Genomic DNA, 23,118 nt, shown 5'->3' with positions numbered 1-23,118 from the left:
AGTATGCAAGTAATGGGGCCAATTCTTATTAGTTCAGAGAAACTAATCAACCGAGGCCTCACAGACCACCTCAACAACCACCTAATCTTCAAACAATCTGTATTCGGGCCGAACCACAGAACAGAAACAGCACGCATCTCCACCACAGATAACATCCACATGATCCGTGACAGAGGAGACATGGCAGCCCTCATTCTCCTGGACCTTTCTGCAGCATTTGACACAATTTCACACCCCATCCTCAGCCAGGGCTGGCTTTAGGGCAATGCGACCGGTGCAGCTGCACTGGGCCCTGACCTGTGGAGGGGGCACTGACCTCCGAGGGTGGGGGGCTGCGTTTTTAGCAATAACTTATGACTGGAAAGGTGAAGGGCACTTTTTCCTGGTGGTAGTGAAAGAATCCGAGGAGGCTTCATCGGGGGTGGAGGTGCCAAAACTGATTATCGCACCAGGCGCCACCAGCTCTAAATCCGGCCCTGTCCTCAGCAGATGCCTGAATGAAATTGGAATCAGATGACCTGTGCCCTACTGTATCTGCCCCTACCTAACAGAACACAAGTTGTCAGTCTGGCACCTTAGTCCCTGTAAGCCTGCAAACTCCACTGTGGTGTGCCTCAAGGTTCATCACTCAGCACCATCCTCTTCAATGCATAAATGATTCCTCTGGCTGAAGTAATCTGCGCACACAACATCAACATCTTTTCTTACCACTATGACACACAACTCATACTCTCTCTCTCAGAAAAAACCCACAAACAAGAAACAATTGCACTGCCTACATTACCAAAGTCACTAACTGGATGAAAGCCAACTGCCTCAAGCTCAACACCAATGAAGTAGTGATCTTCAGCAAGAACACCACACCATGGAACTCCAACTGGTGGCCCGCTGAACTGGGACCCACACACCTGAACCCATGCCAGGAACCTCAGAATAATAATTAACAACCAACTAAACATGACCGCACAAGTCAACGCCATCAGGGCATCCTGCTTCCACACCCTGAAGATGCTGAAAAGATCTTCAAATGACTACGAAGCAACACTGGAAGAACAGTTACTCATGCCCTCGTCACCAGCAAGTTGGACTACAGGATCACTCAGCAACTCCCTACAAGACTTAAAACCACCCAGAAATTGGCAGCAAGACTCAGTCTCAACCTCCCACACATACCTCATATCACACCACACCTCAGGGAACTCCACTGGCTCCCACTACACAAACTCGCTCAATTCAAACTCCTCACACACATTCAATGCACTAGACAACTCTAGCCCACCTACCTGAACAGTTGCATGTCCTTACCACCCAGCCACCTCCGCTCCACAGGACCCCTACTTGCACACATCCCATGCATACACAAGAATGTGTCAGAAGGACGAGCGTTCTTTTACATGGCTCCAAAGGGTGGAATGACTTCCTAATCCACATCAGAGCCGCCCCCCTCTTCTTGAATTGCGCAAGAGCAAGAAGAACTGGCTTTTCAATTTACTAACCTGCTATGTGCACGGATAGGCACACATAGGATGTACGTCATGACAATGCGGGCTTTTACACCGCGCTGCCATTATGACGCATCCATTACAACGCAAGTCGTTACAACGACTTGCGCTGTAGGCGCTGGATTTTGGAATAGTATGATTTACTATTCCAACTCCGGCCTACGCAACAGAAGGGAAGGTGTTGGAATAGTAAATCTACTATTCCTTAGTATCTAGCGCCATCCAGCGCAAGTCGTTGTAACGACTTGCGTTGTGATGGCAGCGTCGTAATGGCAGTGCGGTGTAAAGCCCACGTTGTCATGGGTGTCTCCCCACACATACACCTGATCAGCACCAGGATACCTTGACGGGTGATAGAACTCTTTACCAATACACATAACATAACATATTATCTATTGAAATAAAACATAAGGATGAAGAAAATATTGTCTCTGTACAGAAAATGGTAAGCAAAAGGGGCCATATATGGCTCTTACTTCCCTTGGGAATGCCATGGGATATGGTCTCAGCAGTCACCCTCAGTCCCAATTTTTCTGAATTCCTGATTCAGTCAGTAATGTCAGTTGCTTGGCTCATCCGCATTTCAGGATGTCTAGTATTCTACATGTGTTACTATCTCACCCTCTGTTTTTTTCCAAAGCCATAGTCACTAGGTTAACGCTAGTGATTTATGTCCATTGAAGTCATCCCAGAATTCATTTCCCATAGCAATTCCCCATTTCAGAGGCAAGATACGAAACACTGTGGTACTTTCACACCCAAAGAATTAGTGATCTGCTTGGGTTCGTAATTGTGGGTCTGTAATTACTGACTCAGTGACCAATCATGTCTCAGAATAGGACCAATGTGGTTCAATTCAACAAAATAACATATTTGGGAGTAATCACAATGATTTCCGGTGAGTATTCTACTATCTTGATGAGTGCATATTCAAACCACTCAGTCTGCTAAATACCCCCATCTTCCAATTGAAAATAGGGAGAAAGAGATTGCTTTACTTAGAAAAATTATTTATCATGTAAAAGAAGAAGAGAATATGTAGAATGCATTTGCACATTGACCCTAAACATGCTACTTCGGATTTCTGGATTTGTGGTGTAGTCTTTGAGTGCATGCCAGGAAAACCCAGTGCATATAAATTGTATGTGCATACCAGCATGGATGGAGTGTTTCCTTTTTTTCAAAATTGTCTCTTCTGTATTGCTCTAGAATTACATCATCATTATATGGAAAGAATTGTCTTCCATCATTCAATAGACTAAACATTAAAGTCTGTTGGATCACAAAACACACATCCTGTTTCATATTAATTATTTATATTATATATTTATTTTCCATGTCAAAGATACTTTTCCCAAAACGATTTTTATTAGGAACATTGGTTTAAATGTTCTACTGCACTTTCTTCGAAAATGTAGAATTGAAGGCTTTGGTAGCAGCTCTCTGCATTGCCCAAGTAACAATGAGGCATGGGCCGCATTAAGATGCCCAGATTTTTATCACCTTTTATGGGGTGACTGCTACTTAAGCAAAGAGCATTCATAATATATTGCAGTATTCTTTGATGATTTAGTTTGGCTAATTCATTATCATGGTTGTAGACTGAAGCCCTGATTTCAATCAGGCCACAATTATGGGTTTGTGCCGAGTCCGCCATTCGAGGGTGCATAATTTGCCCCGTTCTCAATTTTGACATCTAGAAAAGATGAATGGCACATAAACTGGGCGTGTATTGCCCCATTTCAGGTTGCACGGCTAGCATTTTGTGTAATTTTTCTCCCACTTGATTTGTGCCAGAGTTCACTTGCCAAAGATGTGCACCAGGCACAATTTGTGCACAACTTGTAATCCTGTTTCTGACACAGTGTAGTAGCTCTGGGCATGAAATGGGATACCAGTCTAATTATAATCGGGCATAAATGTATTCATTTAAACCCAAGGTGTAATAACAAGCACAAAACCACCTAGGCTACAGATATTAGCTCTGGGTATCTGTGGGGTTTTCCCACCTGGTTCTGATCTTGGCGGTTAGTAAGGGAGAATCACATGGTCAGACAGTTTGTGGACCTGTATGCTTTTGCTGCTACCCTTTGCACACTGCTTTGCAAAGACAGTTACCACTAATTTGTGATAACTGCACTTGCAAAAAATAGAACAGAGGGCCAGATGTATGACTCTATTTTGCATGGGCAAACAGGTTTGAGACCCGTTTGCGCATTCAAAATACATATGGGCCATGTTCTAATCCTATTTAGCTAGTCACAATTTTTTAGTAACTCACTATTAGGAAGGGGCGTTCCAAGGGCGTTCCTTCCTAATAGCGAGTCTGAGCCCTATGTAAGACTGTTTTGAGATTGCAATTGCAGTCGTAAAACAGTCGCCGTTTATCACCCTTTTGAGAAGGGTGGTAAAGCACTCGCAAATGCAGGGGGAAATATTTTTTAGGGGTAGATTGTGTATACAGGGACCACTACCTGCCCTTAAAAAATGAAATGAAAACGTTTTATTTTTATTTTTTTAAATGTATCCCGTTTTCCTTTAAGGAAAACGGGCTGCATTTAAGAAAAAAAAAACTGATTTATTTAAAAGCAGTTCCAGACATGGAGGTTTGCTGAGCCCAGCAGGCCACCATACCTGGGAGGCCTAGCCATTCTCAATGGGGTCGCAAATTGCGAGTGCCTCATTAATATTCATGAGGCATACAATTGCGACCCCATTGAGAATCACAAACAGTGTCTCTGACACTGTTGTACATGTCATTTTGTGAGCCGCAAATTGCGACTCGCAACTGAGCGCAATTTGCGACTCGCTAAATGGTATGGTCGTACATCTGGCCCCAAGTGCATGGAAAATGCAATATTTGTAGACTTTCAAGCACTCCCAGTTCTAAATGTAATTAGCTGGTGAGATGGAGATCGTTTCTAGAGCCCCAACCCCCACTGGATAAAATCCATAATTCCCGGGAATGATGCAATCTATGTGCGCCAAGGAGAATAAGGCATAGTACAAAATCATCCCCAAGTGATAAGGTTATCGAAAACCACTCCCTTTTGTGCACTGAGTAACCAAACATTAGTTATAAACACATTACATGATAATCCTGAAATTAACACAATGGTGCACACTTTTCCAAATGTGATCATTGTTTACAGCGCTATTGTGCACCATGTGAACATGGGTGTATGCGGTTTGATTTACCAGAGAGATGCTGTAATGCAAATTACTGCAAACATAAAACAATAAACACGCTTAGCTCACTAGCTAATCCTAATGTAAAGACACAGGAAGGCAAAGGTTTCCCATTAGGCATTAAGAACATAGATATTACTAAGACACACAGTAGTAAGCAGAGGAGGGCAGGCTTAAATTATTGATTCTCAGTTGTACCCAAGATGCAACCAGATGATCACAATCTGTATCAGATGGCATTTTGGTACTTGGAACAAATTACCACCTGACATTTTAAATGTGGCTTAAGATCGTAATTCAAGATAGTAGGGATCAGCCTGCGGGAGAACAGTCTCAGCCGCCCTTTCAAATTGACTTGCTGCAGCTCTATTCCTTCCCTACAACAATCTCCTATATTACCTAAGGTGAGAGGTGCTTCAGTATAAAGTGTCTCATCCTTTACTCCCTGGAAGCATTCACCCACCTAAGGAAATGAACACTGTTCTCTCTTTCCAATCAAAAGGGCTGAGCGGGCTATCATTCGCCACTAGGAATGGAGCTAACGCTAACTCGCTTAAGATCCTGGCAATAATTGACAGACTCATCCATATAAACCAGCTCCTGCATTCCTGGTCTACTGAATGCACTTTCTTAATTCAATAATAGTTTCCCCAGGGTTGCATTTTTTACCTTCAATACCACAATACAAAAAACATTACTACCCCCCGCAAAGAAAAACAAACTCTAGTTCTGGCAATGTTCCACCGTTCTTAGATATTTTACTTTAAAAATGCAATCAATAACACTCATGAAAAGGAAAGTATAGTTTTATCAAACCAATAGCACTTACTCGAAAAAATTCTTTGGTGGATCCTGAATCCAATGTACCGTAGGCAATTTCTGTTTGTTTTGCAAGATCCTCTGCACTTTCTATGGGAGACACCATCCTTTCCACGGTTAGGAAAGCGGCAAGATTGGCGGTATAAGAAGAGATGATGATTAGGGTGAAGAACCACCAGACTCCTCCAACGATGCGCCCCGAAAGGGATCTATAAAAAACCAGAAAGAGTAGGAAGCTGGGTCTTTTATCTGGTTTCCGTTCTTGCGCCAGGCTTCGGAATTAGGAGGTCAATCTCTCATGGATAGGATAACAGGAACAGTGAAGAAAAAGATATGAAATTAATTTTGACAAGAAATAGTTTTAATGAAAGAACGTACAACCCTGCAAATATGCTGGATCAGGTATATTGTTTGCAAAACGTATGTCAACTATATCAAGTTTCTAGACCTTATGATGTTTCTGGCCCATTTGATAGTTGAACGTTAGAATATTGACTACAAAAATATTATTCTGCAGTAAAATCTTAGAATAATTACTGGCAATCAAAATATCGTTGAGGTAAATATATATTGGTAAGTGTAGATTAACTATTGTTAACTCCACATATACAAACCATAATGACATTTGGGCCCGATTCACAAAGGTAAACTTACACTTTTATGTAAGTTTATGATTTTTTCCTATACACAAAAGTACCTTATGGGTAGTATCTATACAACCTCAAAGTCTCTGCACTCGTGGCAAAGACTTGCACATAAAGAGATAGGACAAAATAGGAAAAGATCACAAATTTACATACAAGGTTGCATTTACCTTTGCGAATCAGGGCTATATTGTTGAGGTACATATGTGTGGAGTTAATTATGTTGAACATATACTTACTTACACATTGTTGATATTTTGGTTGCCCATATTTTTGTTAAACATATTTTGTAGCATGAGATTTAAAACCCACAATCGCTGTACATAACGTGGAAATCAGTTCACTTAAATGGTCATCATCCTTAGAACCCATAATTTAGGGGCTTTTTCAGGGACAAAGTTATCCAGGCTTGACTTGGAGGATGTTTCCCCAGATTCAAGATGGTATTACAGCCTGCTTTAATATCATGGGATTTGTACTACAGTTTTGGAGGGAGACTCATGTTCTTGCCCAAAATGACCAAACGTGATGGAGATATTGCTCAATCATCCCCAGGTAGGATGGCAGACAGGACAACCTGTGCATTTCAAAGGGGCCTTTTGAACTGATCTCATCTTCAAAGGCCATTGTTGGTATAAGTACTGTGGCTCCACGCTCAGGAGTTAGAGACTCTTTTGCGATTGGAACCATACTACGCTGGTTCGACGCTGGGACATCAACAAGAGGAACCATTGGGGCAGGAGGGACTGCAACTGGATTATCCGGAGGCTTGTGGTGTCCTGGGGATTGTTGTACCCCAGGAAGGGGACTATCACTTGGTGGATTTTGCCTGGATGTTGCTGGCCTGCAGCTAATTGCAGTTGTGGCCGGGTCCCTAAGCACTTTCCAAGGGCCGGTTGGCTGGCCTCCTATCTACAAGATCCCCGGGACAGAAAGGATCTCCCTGTTTCCATGAGATTGTAAGGACTGCGCTCGGGTGGAAGAAACGTGTGGAAGTGATCGTTGGTTGGGACAAGGACAGTCCTGATGCACGCCATAATCACACTGTGCAGAGGAGTGTGCTCATAAAGATCAGCAACCTGCCTGGGATGCCGGAATGTGCGGAGTTCAAGGAGTGCTGGGGATGTTGTCTGAGTCCGTGGGACCTGTGCTTGCAACCGGAAACCTATGCTAGCGCACACTCCATAGAGTGTGGTGTTCGAGGGATGTTGGGGACGTTTTCTGAGTCTGCAGGACCCGAGCTGGAAGCTTAGACTGTCTCTGACCTCCAGATTAAGAGGGTGACAGTGCCTGACATCACAGCCTCCATCCGAGGTTGCCAGCTCTCTCTCCCCGGACCCATGGCACAAGGTACTTTGTTGTTGAGAATATTGTGACTGGACCTGAGGGGTCTTGTTGTGCCCTGTGTCCACCTATGGCTATCTGCCTGGAGCAACTGCAGCTCGCACCTCCGCCTAAGGGGAAACCTTTCTCCAATTTAGAAGCACAGCAACTTCCGGTGTCACAGTCTTTTGCCTATGGGGGGATAGTGATCCTGCACTCATGATGGTGCCGCAGGGTGCCTGAAGGCCTAATCTGGAGTGAATGAAACCAAGTAACTGTTTCCTTTTGCTTCAGGTGGTCACGACAATCCAATCAAAGTGTCACCAGCAGTGTGTAACATGTATTGTTGACTGGTGTAGTATGAGTGGCTGGGTCATGAGGGGTAGTCAAAACCTGTGATTTCTTGTCCATTACAACTGTATGAGGTATGCAATATTGTTTTATGTTAATGTGATAGCAGAAAAGTGGAATACCTCTTAATAGCTGCATATATGTTTCTGTTGTTTTTGATGTGGAAGGGATCACTTGGATTGTGAACACCTCAGAGACAGGAACATCTTAATGATTATGGGGGCCCCGAGTCAAAAGTATTTTGGGGCCCCTGTTCGGATGAGTTATGAATTTATGACCCAGTTTCAGGTCTTTCATTCCCTCTTCGTCCAGTTCACTGACTGTGCACAGACACACTGCCAAATTCTAAATATGTTTACATTCATTATCCAGTGATATTATGTGTGTTAACACAGCAGCAGCTCACTAATATTTCAGAAAATAATGTCTGTTTTACCCTCCATGTTCTCATATGCGAAGTACGGTTTCGATCTAAAAGAAATGTATTCATGGATATTGCATGAAACATAAGCACATTTGTTTTCTGCTGATGCCCCTAAAAGATTCACACATCACCCACATTAAGAATATATTAAAGGAAAACTGTATTCAAAACAGTTTTATTAGAAGCCATCAATGCAAGACTCTACAGAACAGAGAAGGCTATCAGGGGCCCTGGGCCAGATCCCATTTAGCCCATGCCTTAAAACATATCAGCTCAGGGAAGTACACACATTTCTAGGGGTCTCAGTTCATGGTGAGTGATATTACCAATCAGTAGTGTTGTGCAGTGCACTTCTCGGGACTTCAAACATTGTCCAGCACAAGACTTTTATGCAGACAGGATCCTCGAAAAATGAGTTACATAGGAATGTCACCTAAGAAATTTGCCAAAGACATATGGCTTTTTTGTGGATGTATATGAGCATAATTAAGTATCTTCTGGCAAAAATTAAAGTAGAGCATCTAATGTGACAATTTAAATACTTTTGAAACTTTGCAATTAATTTAATTTGTTAGATCACCAAATATATATAGATTTGAAGGATTCCTGATGCGAATCAGTTTGCTGTGAAAAGTAAATTTGCCTCTCTTTAAATGAGTGAAAACCTTTAGAAACCGGATTTTCTTCTGACACATTCTTAAAATGTATTTCATGCAACTAACCTCCTGACACCTACCATGACATTATTTAACTCTTATAATTTAATTAACTGTTCTTCAATTGTGAAAACGTTCTGTTGTCTCAAGACTCATAATAACCTTGGTTTTGCAGTGCCATTCACAGTGCACCTACTTCTCTTGAGCAGCAAAAACACTTTTACCCGAGTTGCACAAGGCCAACCTCTCCTTACACGTTCCCAACACACTTATGTACTCTACTCCCTTACCTCTGTACAATTATGCCAATGCCCCAGCAGCAGCGAATTACAATAAAGCAGGGTCCCTGCAAATCAGCACTGTGTTTTAACATTTAACTCCCTGCAACACCTTAAGTGTCATGGGTCTCCACAGATAGGGGTCCCGTGCTCACTATGCTGTAGGACTCACGTGCACATTACTGACCAGGCCCAATAGTCAGAAATCTAAGATTGCTCGCCTTGCTGTTTGGAAGGGATCTGGACTAGTAGATTAGACAGGACTGTTTTACTGAAGCAGGACCTCGGCTGATTTGCATATGACTGGTTCCTGACAATGGGCATAAAGAATAGACTGGAATATGGCCACAAGTTACTAGTGGCAGAGATTAATCCAAGCATTTCACCCATCACATGTTTGTTTTCCCTTGTGCATTGTCCTGTGAGTCCTGGTATATGGCAAGCAGCCATGTTTGAATGGATAGATGGCTGCGCTGCATTTACTTTGGCAAGTGGACTGCACCACCACACCTCCTCCGAAAGGAGCACTGCAGCTACAGGTATGAACTGAACAAGTTCTTCCACAGGCAAGAAGCAGTGGAAAGGCCAGTATCGTGTGGTTTTAGAAAAGAGTTTGCGTTAAATTCCTGGAAGCAGATTTTGAATACCGAGATTGGTGCTATTAGCATAGTCCAGATAAGATTTAACAAGAGCCTGGGATGTTTTAGCTCACGGTGGACAGTACATGGGAATAGTAGTGTATACAACATTTTAAGTGAAAGAAACCTGCCTTTGCTATATCATTTATCTGAGTAAAAACTGAGAAATTGAAGTAAAAAAGACTTCAACATTTTCAAAAACTTACTCAGAAGGGGCATCAACCTAGCTCAGATATCTGTAGAGCTTCAAGGTAGAATTTTGTGTCTTAGCCAACCAGGAACATGTAAGTATTTCAAGGATTAGTCTTTACACAGCTCAGATCAATTCATTCATTGAACACCTTAATGCATTTGGAAAATTTGTAAGAATCAGTCACTGAAGGTGGGTTCAAACATACAATAACTTTGGTCTCATCTCCATAGTTATAGCATACAGAGCTATCATTTCGACTATGGCTGATTAGAGGGCAGTGACCCTTTACAGCAGGTGTGTAAGTGATGAACTTTGTTGAATTGAGTAAAAGCCTTGATTCATAATGCTTGAGATTGGTGTGAGGGAAAAGAGAAAATATGCCATTCTACTGCAGATGATGTCTTGGGTTCCTGATTTAAGTGGAACATTGTTGAGTCACCTTAAAGGACCAGAAAAGCCATGGCTCTAGTGCCTTCAGCATTGACCAAGGATCAAAGGTTATCCAGGTCAGTATGCAGTACCAATTCTCTTAACTGTCCGAGCCAGGAGACAGATTAGAATGGATGAAGAATATCTTGGGGCTCAGGATAATCCTGCTTCTGTAGTGCTGCTACCCTTTTGAATAACGTAGCTGGATAAATCATGTAGGAGAGCGTTTGTTAATTGTCTGGATATACAAAGTGAGAGGGAGACTACCACAACCTGGGCAACCCCATTTTCCGCAACCAGGGTGTTCAAAAATGCAATTCTTTCTAACAATTTGTGAGGAAGTGAATTAATAATTCGGGTAGATGGTGGTCCGACACAATTAATAAATTGTCTAACTTGTTAAGTCCAGTCAAAGGTTTCAGTAATTTGAATCTAAGCTCAACCCTTGGAAGCAATGGCATGCAGCATAACAGGCATAGTTTAGAGAAAATGCTAAAAGCATTTAGCAGTACCAAAACAATTAACAAGTTGAAAACACCACACAATAATAATGCCACTCCTATTTGTAAAAATAGAATAACATTATTGAACAAAATGTCACCAAAAATGAAAAATGAAACCAAAATTACAGAAATCCAATGGGGGAACCAGAGATTAGCATTTTTTAAAGATTTAGGATAAATCCTGCCAAGAAGTACAAAGCGCTAATTGTGGTCAATAGTCACAGTAGACAAGGACCTAGGCACAATTTACACCAAGTTGATTGGCCCGCTAGGGCCTGGAAGTTGGGAAGTTTGATAACGTTTCTAGGTCCTAAGCCAAAAAGGGGAGTTTATCATTTTTCTGAAGAAAAGCTATTCTCTGTGTAGAACAAACCTGAAATCCAGTCCAATCCTAACTACAGATCGGATATTTTTGCTGTAGGTCCTCTTAACCTTGAAGCAAAAGATTTGGAAACATTCTCAAACTTCATTTGGTGCCCAAACACCCACAGGAGTACACTTATAAGGCCCCAAGGCCTGAGGGGGGAGACTCAAACACTCTTAGGGTGTCAGACAGAGGGCACAGAAAAGTTCAGGCTTGGTCCCGTTGTCAGCTGGGAATCTAGACGGAAATGTGCTGTTCAGCTTTTCTATCTTCCTGGAGTCACCTGGGTGATTAGCTTTATGATCCTTTGAGACATTTCTGTCCTTAGATTTCAAGTGGAAGGGGGATTGACCCCCTGAGGTCCTTCTGATAGGCCACAGACACCAAGTGCAGCAGGTTCAGTCATCCCGGTATCCTTTCACATGTTTAACAATGTTCTCATGAACCTGCCTTTGGGTGGCACATTATTCTTGGCCAGAGATATTTTAGGGCATGGGCAAAATAGGCTCTGGTCCAGGGCACCAGTCTTTTAGAGGACTCCCTGATAGAACAGGCTCTGTTCCCCAGACAGTCCTATCTGATGACCGTGAATGATTCTTAAACATATATTGTTTTAAATACCACTTTCTTTTCATTTATTTTAATACAGGTGATGTCTGGGAGCCTTATACAGACATTATGCAGAAAAATGCTAGGTTTAAGTTTTTCTTGTTATCAAAGACAAAGGTCCTTAGCTTACATATTTTGCAAGGAAAAAGATACAATATAGACCATGATAGGCGACTATATGTGTCACTGTCCAGCCGGACAGGATATTTTTATTTTCAAGAAATAAGACTTGTAGTTCAAAGATAAGTCAACAGGCACAATCCTGTACCAAAGAAATTCAGAGAACATACAAGGTGTTCGAAAGTTTTAAAGCAGGCAAAAAAATGAGAAAAGAAATGAGCAACATTGGCCACTTTTAAATCAGTGTTCAATTGAAGTAGTGCCAAAGAAGGCACCAGACACAACAGAGTTTAACATAATAGTTTGGTTGTGAAGGTGCTTTACAAAAGTCGACGTTTCGATCCCCTATGCTCAATTGTTTGGGATCATCATCAGGACTGACATATTATACAGCTTTTGCCTGACAATTTAACATACACGAAATTTAACCGCCCTGAATGGGGTTAATTAGTACCAATTCAACCAGGTGGTATTATTGCCGACCTGGGCGCAGTCCTTCTGGATTAAGGACTTCTGTGGAGAATCAGACAGGCGGTGTGTTTATGCCGACCTGGGCGCAGTCCTTCTGGAGTAAGGACCTCTGTAGCGATGGCTTGGGGCAGGTTAGATTAGCCGGATAATCCGTGCGGAGGGTTTTGCAACGATGTGCAGTACCGGAGCTGGCGGAGCGGTGTCCTTCTTTCAGCTCTAAGTTTTTCAACACCATGCAACATCCATTAAAAAAGTTCTTTTTAGATTGAAACAGGACTTCACATATAATAAACGGCAGTGGTTCTCAGAGATTATTTGCAATAATATTAATGAGCTGCTGCTATGTTAAAATATTGAAAACACATATCACTATCCTTGAATATTAGATTGAAACACGTTTAGAATTTCTTTGACCTACAAAAAGAGGACATGAGAAAGCTGAAATTGTATATTAGATTCAAAACTGTTCCTTCATAGGCCCCCGAAAATAATTTTGGCCTTGGGGCCCGAAATCCTTAAAATGTCCCTGCTTGGCACCAGCCAGTAGGTGGGGGTGACTCCCGGGCACCCCTTAACCAATGGGGTAAAAGTTCCCAGGGGCAACTTTACCCACTTTACAACAGCTTATGTTTGCCTTAATGCAAACAGGCCCAAAATGCCACGAGCCATGGCATTTTTTAGATGGCAAAAATCTTCTGCCACACTGAGATGCTTAGGGCTGGGTGTGTCTGTGTGTGTGTGTGTGTTAGTTTGCTAGGAAAGTCATCAGTGTTATCCCACATGTAATACTAAAATCCAGTTTGAATCAAGCACTGTACCCACAAGAAACCCAGAGACAGAAGTTTGGTATGACAAAAGCAGGATCTTTCATCATCCAGAAAGATTGTACTACTGAATATCGCCCCCTAGATTATCATGGTACATGAATATCAAGGACAGACCAATGAGGGACATAATATCGAAATGTTAGTGCATTTAGGGAAGTATAGATTAACCATTTCTAACTCCAGGTGCTCTACATACCTTGAAGGTGTATGAACTGCATAGGAACATGTATGTGTAATTAGGTATAGAAAATCTAGACCTAGTTTTCTGTTGATATTTTTTCTCTCAGTATGTGTCCTCAATGTTGTGTCACATAGATATTCTGGGGTTGATATTCGTGGGACGAGGTGCAAACCTATATATTTTTGTTGGCAGTGCACATACATTGGGCACTGGACAGCAGTGTCCTGCGGGCCCACTCTAAAAGCCAGCAATAAATGTTAGCAACAAAAGTTGGTGACCACACAAAAAAGTGTCATTTTCACACACAAACTAAGGACAAAAAAAAATACAAATACTTTTTTGCTGCTCAATTTATAAAAACAGTCACACTTTGTAAACTGTAGCCTGCCCTATGATATTTACAGAACTGTAGGTTTAAAAAGCTCAACCGTGGTCTGAATTACCCCCTTTTTATAGTGTGAAATTTGCAAAGTATGCCCAAGAAAGTGACCACTGGTAACTTTGTACACCGCAAAATTTGCAGTAAAAATAAAGCTTTTTGTGAAGAAAGTTTCATACTTAAGAATGGCTGACACGTTGCTGCTGTATTATCAAAATGATACTTTTTTCAAATGTGTAGGACAGTTTACAGGCGTTTTATATTTATGCAGATAATTGTGTACCGTCTTTTTTTTTAAGATCCACAACTATGTTTTACATTTAGTCTAGTCTTCATGGACTTTCTCGCTTGAAAAGTTGCAAATCCCTGAGGCTCCTAGTGGAAAGACATTAAAGGTATGAAATTCTGCACAACGTGGCCTGCCGCGAGGTCATAAAATATTTGCAGTCACGGCCCTGTAGTGAATGTCAGCTCTGCCAGAGCTGAGAAGGAAAAGCCTTCACTGTGCAGCGACCTTCAAAGATGCGGGCCTACAGCTGCCAGCTCACAGATGGCAGACAACACGTCCTCACTAAAGTGCACATCACGCTGTCACAGTTTAACCATTCATTCGTCTTAATTAGACGCTCTTCATAACTAACGCATACGTCTCGTTTTACATGAATTAATTTGGATCTGAGAGCAGACCTGGCATTAGGGCAGAAGGGGCCTGGCCCTTCAGAAGGAATCAAAACACACAGAAAGGGCCAGGGGAGATTTAAGGACCAGCAGGAGTTGACTCCCAAAATTCTTATATTAACCACAAAATAAATGCCTGGGTCTAATAGAGTGAGAGCAAGAAAGAGAGCAAAGGGGAAGAAAAGAATTGGTGTACCTAAATCATGTGGAGCCTTCCCTTATACACCTTCCATGCTCGTCATGAGCCATGGTGCTCGTGTGCTCATGACGAGCTGAGCTCGTCATGACCTTTAGAACGCTCGCATACTGGGCTAATTCCCCTGCTGTGCGAGCGTTCTAAAGAAACGGGTGTGGTCATGATGAGCTCAGCTCGGAGAGCACACGAGCACTGTGCTGCATGACGAACTGAGCTCGTCATGAGCACGGGGTGCTGTGCGTGCCCCCTCTGCCCTCAGCACAGCGGGGGAATGTGCCCAGCAGGGATGGGGTTAAGGACGAATTCCCCCACCCATCAGAAGTGCATTCTTCATCAAAGAGCACCTCCTTGCACCGTAATGTCTAGTCACAGTGCGGGCTACAACCCCCTCACCAGAGGGAGGAGCTTAGGGATGTTTTCAGAAGTATGCTAAATACCTTACTAATGAGTATGAAGTGGTGAGGGAACAGCAGGGCGTGATTGAAGGATGTGTGATCTAAAACTGGATACAAGGTACACATTATGATTTAGTTATGCGTCTTGGGTCAGGGTTAAAATCAAGCAGAGGGCCAGGCAGGCCCGGGCCCGTCTGCTGTTTTTGTTTTTAAAGTAGGTCAACATGTTTCTGCCTTTGATCCTCCTTAGAGGTGTTGCGGCATTCCTCATGACCTTTTATGTTTTAATTTTATTTCAGTTGTAGACGCACTTCACCATAAAAGAAAACAGTAATCCTGTTTAGAAGTGCACTTGTATTTTCCTAAATTACAGAGAATTAAATAAGAGACAATTCCACAATTTAGGAAAGCGGTGAAAACGTGGCTCTTTAGCTTAGGTTAGTGTGCTCGGGGCTTTCTATGCTCAGGCCTTCTTTGCCTGCCGCCTATTGCTAGAGCGCCGGGACACCTCTGTTTGAGGTAGCTGTTAGCGCTTTATAAATGTTGGTATTATTATTATTATTGCTAGAACCTTTTCTCTATAAGTGAATAATAAAGCTAAAAAAAAGTGGCCCATGTTTGCAAATTGGGGCAGTTTTGAACTTGTAAAGACACGATGAGTATGTGTTTAACAGAGTATAAAAGACTGCATGGATTTGAAATTGCTGCAGGTATTGTTTGTTTTAATATCGGGGAAATCAACAATATAGACCGTCCCTGCAAAACCTTAAAACAGGCCCTCAAACAGCCAAGCAACCAGCCCACACACTGATCTCTCAGACCAGACCGTCGGGCACTGCCTGATTGCCCTAGAGATGAGTCCGACCCTGAAAAGTACCCTGAGGTTTATGCTTTCATTATTAGTTTGGTGTCTGATTGGTGGAGCCCTGTACGGTATGTCACCAGGTGGCTATGTTGGCAGTCAGTGCTTTCCGAATCTGAAATCGAGGCTGCGCGCGCAATGTGGAAGTTGCTGTGTCTGGCAGGAGCTGAAATCTGTTTGCATCTGAATCTGTTTAACTGATATATCCTTCCGGTGACTGTGAAACAGAAAGACATCACCACGTGTGGTAAGGACTGAGGAGATGAGAGATCCCCGCGAGAGACCCGCACATGAGAGGTCGTGCAGGTAGTGCAATTTAACCAATAACGCTTAGATTTCACAGAGCTCGCGCGGCGGGGCTCTAGAAATACTTATTTGACATTTCCAGCTGAGGTAACCTGCACTTTATTAATTTCACTTCGAGAGCTGAGAGGAAGTAGCAGCGGGGCAGCTTGGGACAACAGGGGGCGTCAACGCGGTCTTTTTCCGCCTTGTGACTCTGTGAGCCCTGCTGAATAGGCGAGGATGCTGAACTGCGCACCGGCGCGTTAATCTCTCGGTTTTTTTGTTCGATTGCTTTGATGTTTACTTAAGCCAGTTGTCTGGGAGGCAGTCAACCGCTGCGGCGAGAACAATGCAACCTTGAGAAGATCTAAACATGCACACGCAGTCAGGTTAATGTCTTCCTAACACAAGTGGGTGAGAGCAATAGTTGGTGCAGCTATTTGCGGCAGAACCCTGGTGCTTAATTTGGGCCAGTGGTTGCAGGTGGGGCCACGGCACTTCTTTGTGACAAACCGGCACTAATTTGGCCTCCTCAGACTTTGACCCACAGCAAGAGAGAGGGAAACAAAACAAGGTGAAAGCAGGAGAAAGATACAAAACAGAGACAAAGAAAGAAAGCAGGGATGGAAAAGAGCCTGGAGGAGTGAGCTAAAGGGGCAGGGAGTGTCTGGTGGTGGATGAGAGTGGCATGAGGTGGAATCAAGAGTAAGCAGCCTTGTTATTCGACACCTGACCTTTGCTTGCACCTGCCATGGGCTTTGAGCTGAACTTTGGGCACCAGCACTTATTCTTTTACAAATTAGGTACTGAACTGTGTGGAGGGTAGAATTGTCGAATGTTGCATGTATTGGCATCTTTTAATATCTTTTACAAATATACTAAGCGATCACTATGCATTAAAGATAGAACTCTATCTGCCAGAACTCAAATCTAAGGTCACCAATATAGCAAAAGCCCTCACCCAAGAAAGATTGCAATTAGGGAAACATAACGGCTACTCCATAAAATAGGAAAAGATTGACCCGCAAAATCTCACAAAGAAAATAGTCAACCAGGCGTATTCGAACATCATCAATTGCCTAGACCCGACACTAAACCATGCAGAAGTCCTGTCAAACTTTGGAGAAATCCTGGCAGTAGCTAAAGAGTTGCTCACGGGGAAAGCTACAAACAAACATCCAGCAAAAAAAGGTTGGTTTGATCACAACTGTACGAAGGCCCTAACTGATCTAAAATCTGCCCTTCACAAAAAACCAAGAGACGTCGGCCTCATTCAACTCTTGAGAAGACAGTATAAAAAGAATCGTAACCTTAGAGTTCAACAACTGAAAGAGAAACTGTGGAAAGATCTAGACAAGAGCTCCTTATCAAAATGCAGTAAGGATTTCTGGAGAACGGTCAGATCCCCATACCTCTCAGATAACAACTCTCCCAAGATAGAGGTAGCTATAGACGAGGGAACCTGGATAGCTCACTTTGAAAACATATTCAAAGACCAAGGAATCACAGACCATTCAACGAACCTCCCTAACGAGGTACAATACCCGATTCCAATATCCTTTGACATTTCGGAAATCTTGGTGGCTCTGGAAAGAAGTAAGACAGGAAAAGCCCCGGGTCCCGATGGCGTCCCCGTCGACCTTTTTAAATTCAATCAGGATCTCTGGGCACCCATCCTAACAAGAGTTTGTGCAGCTGCAGCCAGTGAAGGAATTCTAGACTCCTGGACCAGATCAATTATGGTCCCCATTTTTAAGAAAGGGGACCGCCAGGACGTGAAATGCTATCGTCCGATTTCCCTCCTGGACTCCCTCGGCAAAGTGGTGGGAAGGGTCATTTTGGAGAGACTCCAACTGTGGTGCGAGGAAAAAGCAATCATTTCCGATCTCCAATTTGGTTTCAGAGCAGGTCTCGGGACAGTAGAGCAGGCACTTAACCTCAGTCTCATAATGGCCAAATACATGCATGCCAAGAAAACCACGGTATACATGGTCTACGTGGACCTGTCTGCCGCTTTTGACTGTGTCTCACACTCCAAATTATGGACAGTCCTAAGAAAAATGGACATAGACCCCTCCCTGTTGGATCTCCTGAGAGAGCTCTATTCCGGGGCCTCGGCGAGAGTCCGCTTTGGAAAGAACGGCGAGTTGACGGCGTCGTTCGGCGTGGAGCGTGGAGTCAGGCAGGGTTGTGTTCTGGCCCCCTTTCTCTTCTCGCTTTACACCAACGGCCTGGAGGAAGAGATGTTGAGAGGGGCTCAGGACCTCCCAAAACTGAAACAGAGATCGATCCCAGCACTCCTCTACGCGGATGACGCCGTCATCCTGGCCCGAACTCCCCGCGAACTTCAGCTCTCACTCAATAGATACACCTCCTTCATGAACTCTTTGGACCTTAAGGTCAACGTAAAAAAAACGTTTGTTATGATCACGGGGGGGGGTGAAGAAAGGTACAAAAAACATCCTCCTTGATAACCAACCACTTGAGACCACAACACAATATCCATATCTTGGGGTGATGATAGATCACAAGCTAACATGGAAACCAGCTGTGGACACAGATGCCATCTCTTTAAACGTTCGACAGCGGCCCTGCAGTCCTTTTCACGAAAATTGGGAAGGAGACGTCCAGTAGAATTGCTGAGAATTTACAAAGCCAAGTGCCAGGCTATTGCTCTCTACGGAGCAGGAGTCTGGGGTCACACAGACGTTGGACCCTTACAGAAAATCGAAAACGAGTTCATAAGATTTCTTCTCGTGACTCCGAAAGGTTCATCAACCTACGCCTCTCACATAGAACTGGGAATTCCCTATCTTCAGGATCTTATCAAAATCCAGCCTTTGCTCTTGTGGAGGCGTATCTGGGTATCGGACATGAATACACTATCTCAGTCGATAGTGGCCGATACAATGTCACTCGACCACTCTTCCAGACTGAAATGGCTCTGTTATATCAAAAACTTTTTTACCGACCTTGGGCTCGAAAACTTTTACTTCCAACCTGAGTCGATTGTTTCCCTCCCAAAAAAGGAGCTCAAGGAACTTGCCTTGCGACACTTGGAAACACTAAGATTGTCAACTGACGCTGCAAAACCTTCAGTGATACATGCGAACATAGTCCAGCAAACTTTTGGCATTCAACCCTATCTTACCTTACAGAGCAAAACCTACGAGAGGATGTTGTTGACCAGGCTCAGACTGAATCTTTTTTTCAGACTGGTAGCTTTTCCCATGAATAAGGCCTGGGAACAAAACATGCCCCCATGTCCCTGCGACGGGAAATCAATTCAATCGAACATCCACGCTTTCTTGTTTTGCAAATTTTACCATCCCCACAGAAAACGTTGGATCCTCCCGATATGCAGGCGGTGGGGCCTCAGACAGTGTCGACCGGCCTTTTATCGATTGCAATCCTTAGAGTCTGAAGAAGTTTGTTACCTAGTCCTAAATTTTTAAAAATGCATTATGAATCACAGAAAAAACCTTTAGCAACATACCAAAATAATAACTTTTAAAGCAAATATTTCCTTTTTTTTTAAACATATGTTTGTTCTCTCTAAATTTTTTATCGTTTTCTGAAATGTTTTTTTTTTTCTCATGTACTTCAATGAAATTGTTGACTGTTTCTTTTATGGTTTTCTTTGTGATTAACCGAATAAAGAAAGAATTATTATTATTATTATTATTATATCTTTTATCACTTGTGAAGTTCTTTGCACATATATTGAGGCACCATTTACGATCGAATAAGGATGCAGCCTGCAGTAATTACTAGTGGCTGAGATTCATTCATGCAATCCACCAATCACCACTTTCCTTTCCCTCCATGCGGCATTATAAGTGCAATGGGTATGCCCAAACATGCGTCTCCTCACTGTACTCAAGCTGTTCATCACTGATGAGGCCCAAGTAGGCCGAAACAGTCTGGGGTCGTTTTTGCACTGGGTCAGAGGGAACCAAGCCTGGAAGTTCAGGCTGAGCCAATAATATTAGAGCAGGACCAATCTGGTTCCATACAGCTGGAATCTCTTTGATCATGAATGCAGCTCTGAGTAATCAACAGTGGCTGAAACTAATTTAAGAATTCCACACATCACCTTTTTGTTTTCCTATGTGGGCTTCCAGCCATGGCACATCTCCAGACTGATGTGAGTGTGCACTTAGGTGAACATTCTGTTCCTCCCTCATCACCACAGCACAACATTAAGGTTTAGCCTCAGTATACTGGTACCAATATTCGAAAACAAAATCTACTGAAACACTTTGCAACTTTCAAGGCGTCCTGTCCCATGCAGCCCACCCTTGAGCCACAGAGACAGTATAGACCACTAGGCAGATGAAATTCCCGTCTACAACCAGCCAAACACAAATATATGTTTCCATGACTATTAAACGTAACAATGAACTAGCCAATGTGCGTGACCCTGGGCGACGGCAAAGGCATAGCAGCAACTAACAGAAAGAAAGATACAGGCCATTTTGTTAAACAGTGGCCATTACAGCGAGGTACGCGATCCCAAACGGAGATCCAGAGAATCCAAAAATACTGGATGCTACTCTATAGAATACAACATTGTTTTGCTCCCAACTTGCCACTAACAGTAAGTATGAGGTAGCCTGCATGGCAACCGAAACATGTGATATTAAATTAAAGATATCAACCTAATATCAAAGATATTTTATTTTTACAGAATTTTTGTTTTTTTCCTCAACTACAAGGTTAAAGCAGTGAATGAAAAACTGGTTTACTATAACTCCACATTTTGTGACCATGGCATATTTTCATGACTCAGGCATCCCTATCGACTCCCTTTAGAACTAACTTGTGCACCAAGGACAGGAGCTATCTACAGCGCTAAACCGGCGTAACCTAACTTTGGACTAGTGACATGAAGACCAAAACTGGAGGTTCCGAGATGACTAATATTCGAGTTACAGAAAGGAACATTATGAAGTACCTACAAAACACTTCCAGAGTGTGCACTAAGTCTAACTCAGTGGATAGGTGATGTGACATTTAAAATTAGCCCCAAAGTATTTGTGAATCTTAGCTGAAGCAGGAAGAGTGTTCTACTTTCATAATTCTATAACTGTTCTTACCATATAATCCTGAATTCCACTGACATTATTGTTTTCCAAAGTAATGCCTCTGATTGGCTATTGACGTCTTTTGAGAGACTCCATTATAGTGTAAGTGGTACCGCCTTTGATGCCACCTCTTATGAGCAAGGCCATCAACTCAACCACAGCTACCGTGAGAGAGTTAAAAAAGCTACTGTCTTCTAAATATTGGTATTGGAATCCAGAGTATTAGACACAGGGGGAGAACATGCAGCATCACCTGTGTAAAAGCTAGGTGGGCATCCCTACAACCAACAGGGTCTGAGAAACAAGAAATTCTTGATGAAGTATGTGTCCAATGGCTCACGTATTGCAAAGCGACCTAGTAGGACTCGTTTGTAGATAAATTCTCGAATGTGTTAAAATGTTGTCATCTCGCTAGGAGTTCCAATGTTTCACTATATAAAAGTAGAAGAGAGAAAGAAAATGTTTTTTAAAGTTAAGTACAGAAATGCTGGCCATCTGGCGTGTTCCGGGCATGCACGGCGGGGGTTCCGCCATGCGAGCACAGCTTACATTCAGTGAGATGAAACCACTTAGTCGACAGCCCTGGCAGGGAGCCTTGCCTTGAGATGTGCAATATTGCAGCAGTGAGATACAGTTCTGTCTTGTCTCAGTTCTGTGGGGTGGAACATTGTGATCCAGGCCCTATGTGTGTTATGTTCACTGCGGAGGATGCTCACAGCCAGGGAAAAAAGTCTGCCGCTGCGATAACCATGGCAACTCCCTCTCACTGTGTTCTTTAAGGCTGAACTTATCCCACACATATGTGCTCCCATCCCCGCTAAAAAATGACACATTCACAGGAGCAGCACAGTGCTGTGAATGCCTTTGCATTTTGGTAATCTGCTTAATTTCCCTAATTGTGCTCGCCCACAGGTAGGGGATTAAAATGACTCTCTAAAAATGCATTTGTGAATTTAGCATATTTCAAAGCTTTTCTAAATGTGTGTGTTTATTCACCTTGATATAACAGTGTATTGTCTGTGTTTTCCTCACTTATGTTTTGTTTAGGATTTGTCATCACAAACATATACGTACATGGCATTGTAAATAAAAGTGTTACCAGTATCAAACTGATTATCACCCATTTGATCACTCTAAGGACAAAAGGCTGAGTCAACCTTGCCCGGATCAAACAGCGTGTTATATATAGTCACTGCCTGTGTTCAATCCTCCGTGCTCTTAAAGTTTTAATCATTGGTAGCACCATGGTAATTGCTGCAAATGTAAAAGTTCTAAATCTTGCTTTATTCACTTGTTTACGTCTTTTCTATAAAACTTTCAGCCAATGTACTTTGCTTTACGCCATTGTAGTACCACAAGACTGCTGCAAAATGTAATAAAGGCAAGCTGTGAACATAAAGGGCCTTGGACTAATGTATCCACTGCAGAGATCTGTGCTAATCCATTGTGTTAGACCTGGCCCTATCTGTATGGTTACCCCCAAACAGTTTGCTTTTACCCACCACTTTTAGCTGAATTCTTTTTTGCAGGCATGAGGACTCTGTGCACTTTACCACTGGTAATCTGCGCACTTTACCACTGCTAATCAGTGCTAAACTCCTTGTTAGATTGGCTTATACCCAATTGGCATATTTAATGTACAAGTGAGTCCCTACTAACGTGGCACAATTAGTGACCAAGGCCTATAAATGATACTAGTGGGCCTACAGCACTGA

At 42.8% G+C, this 23,118-nt stretch overlaps 1 protein-coding gene across 3 annotated transcripts in view; it reads right to left on the bottom strand.

Moving 5' to 3' along the window:
- Positions 1–23,118, bottom strand: part of GRIA3 (glutamate ionotropic receptor AMPA type subunit 3) — a 1,208,798-nt gene that overhangs the window by 278,122 nt on the left and 907,558 nt on the right. For all 3 annotated transcript variants that reach the window (XR_013610694.1, XM_078688743.1, XM_078688742.1), the window contains exon 12: positions 5,521–5,719. Coding sequence is in view for 2 of the 3 variants with exons in the window: in XM_078688743.1 (XP_078544869.1) it covers positions 5,521–5,719 (199 nt within the window). In the remaining variant the exon portion in view is untranslated. The remainder of the gene's footprint in view (positions 1–5,520; positions 5,720–23,118) is intronic.

Source organism: Lissotriton helveticus, chromosome 4_1, assembly GCF_964261635.1.
Source record: "Lissotriton helveticus chromosome 4_1, aLisHel1.1, whole genome shotgun sequence".
Lineage (NCBI taxonomy): Eukaryota > Metazoa > Chordata > Amphibia > Caudata > Salamandridae > Lissotriton > Lissotriton helveticus.
This window is presented reverse-complemented; position numbering and strand designations above follow the sequence as displayed.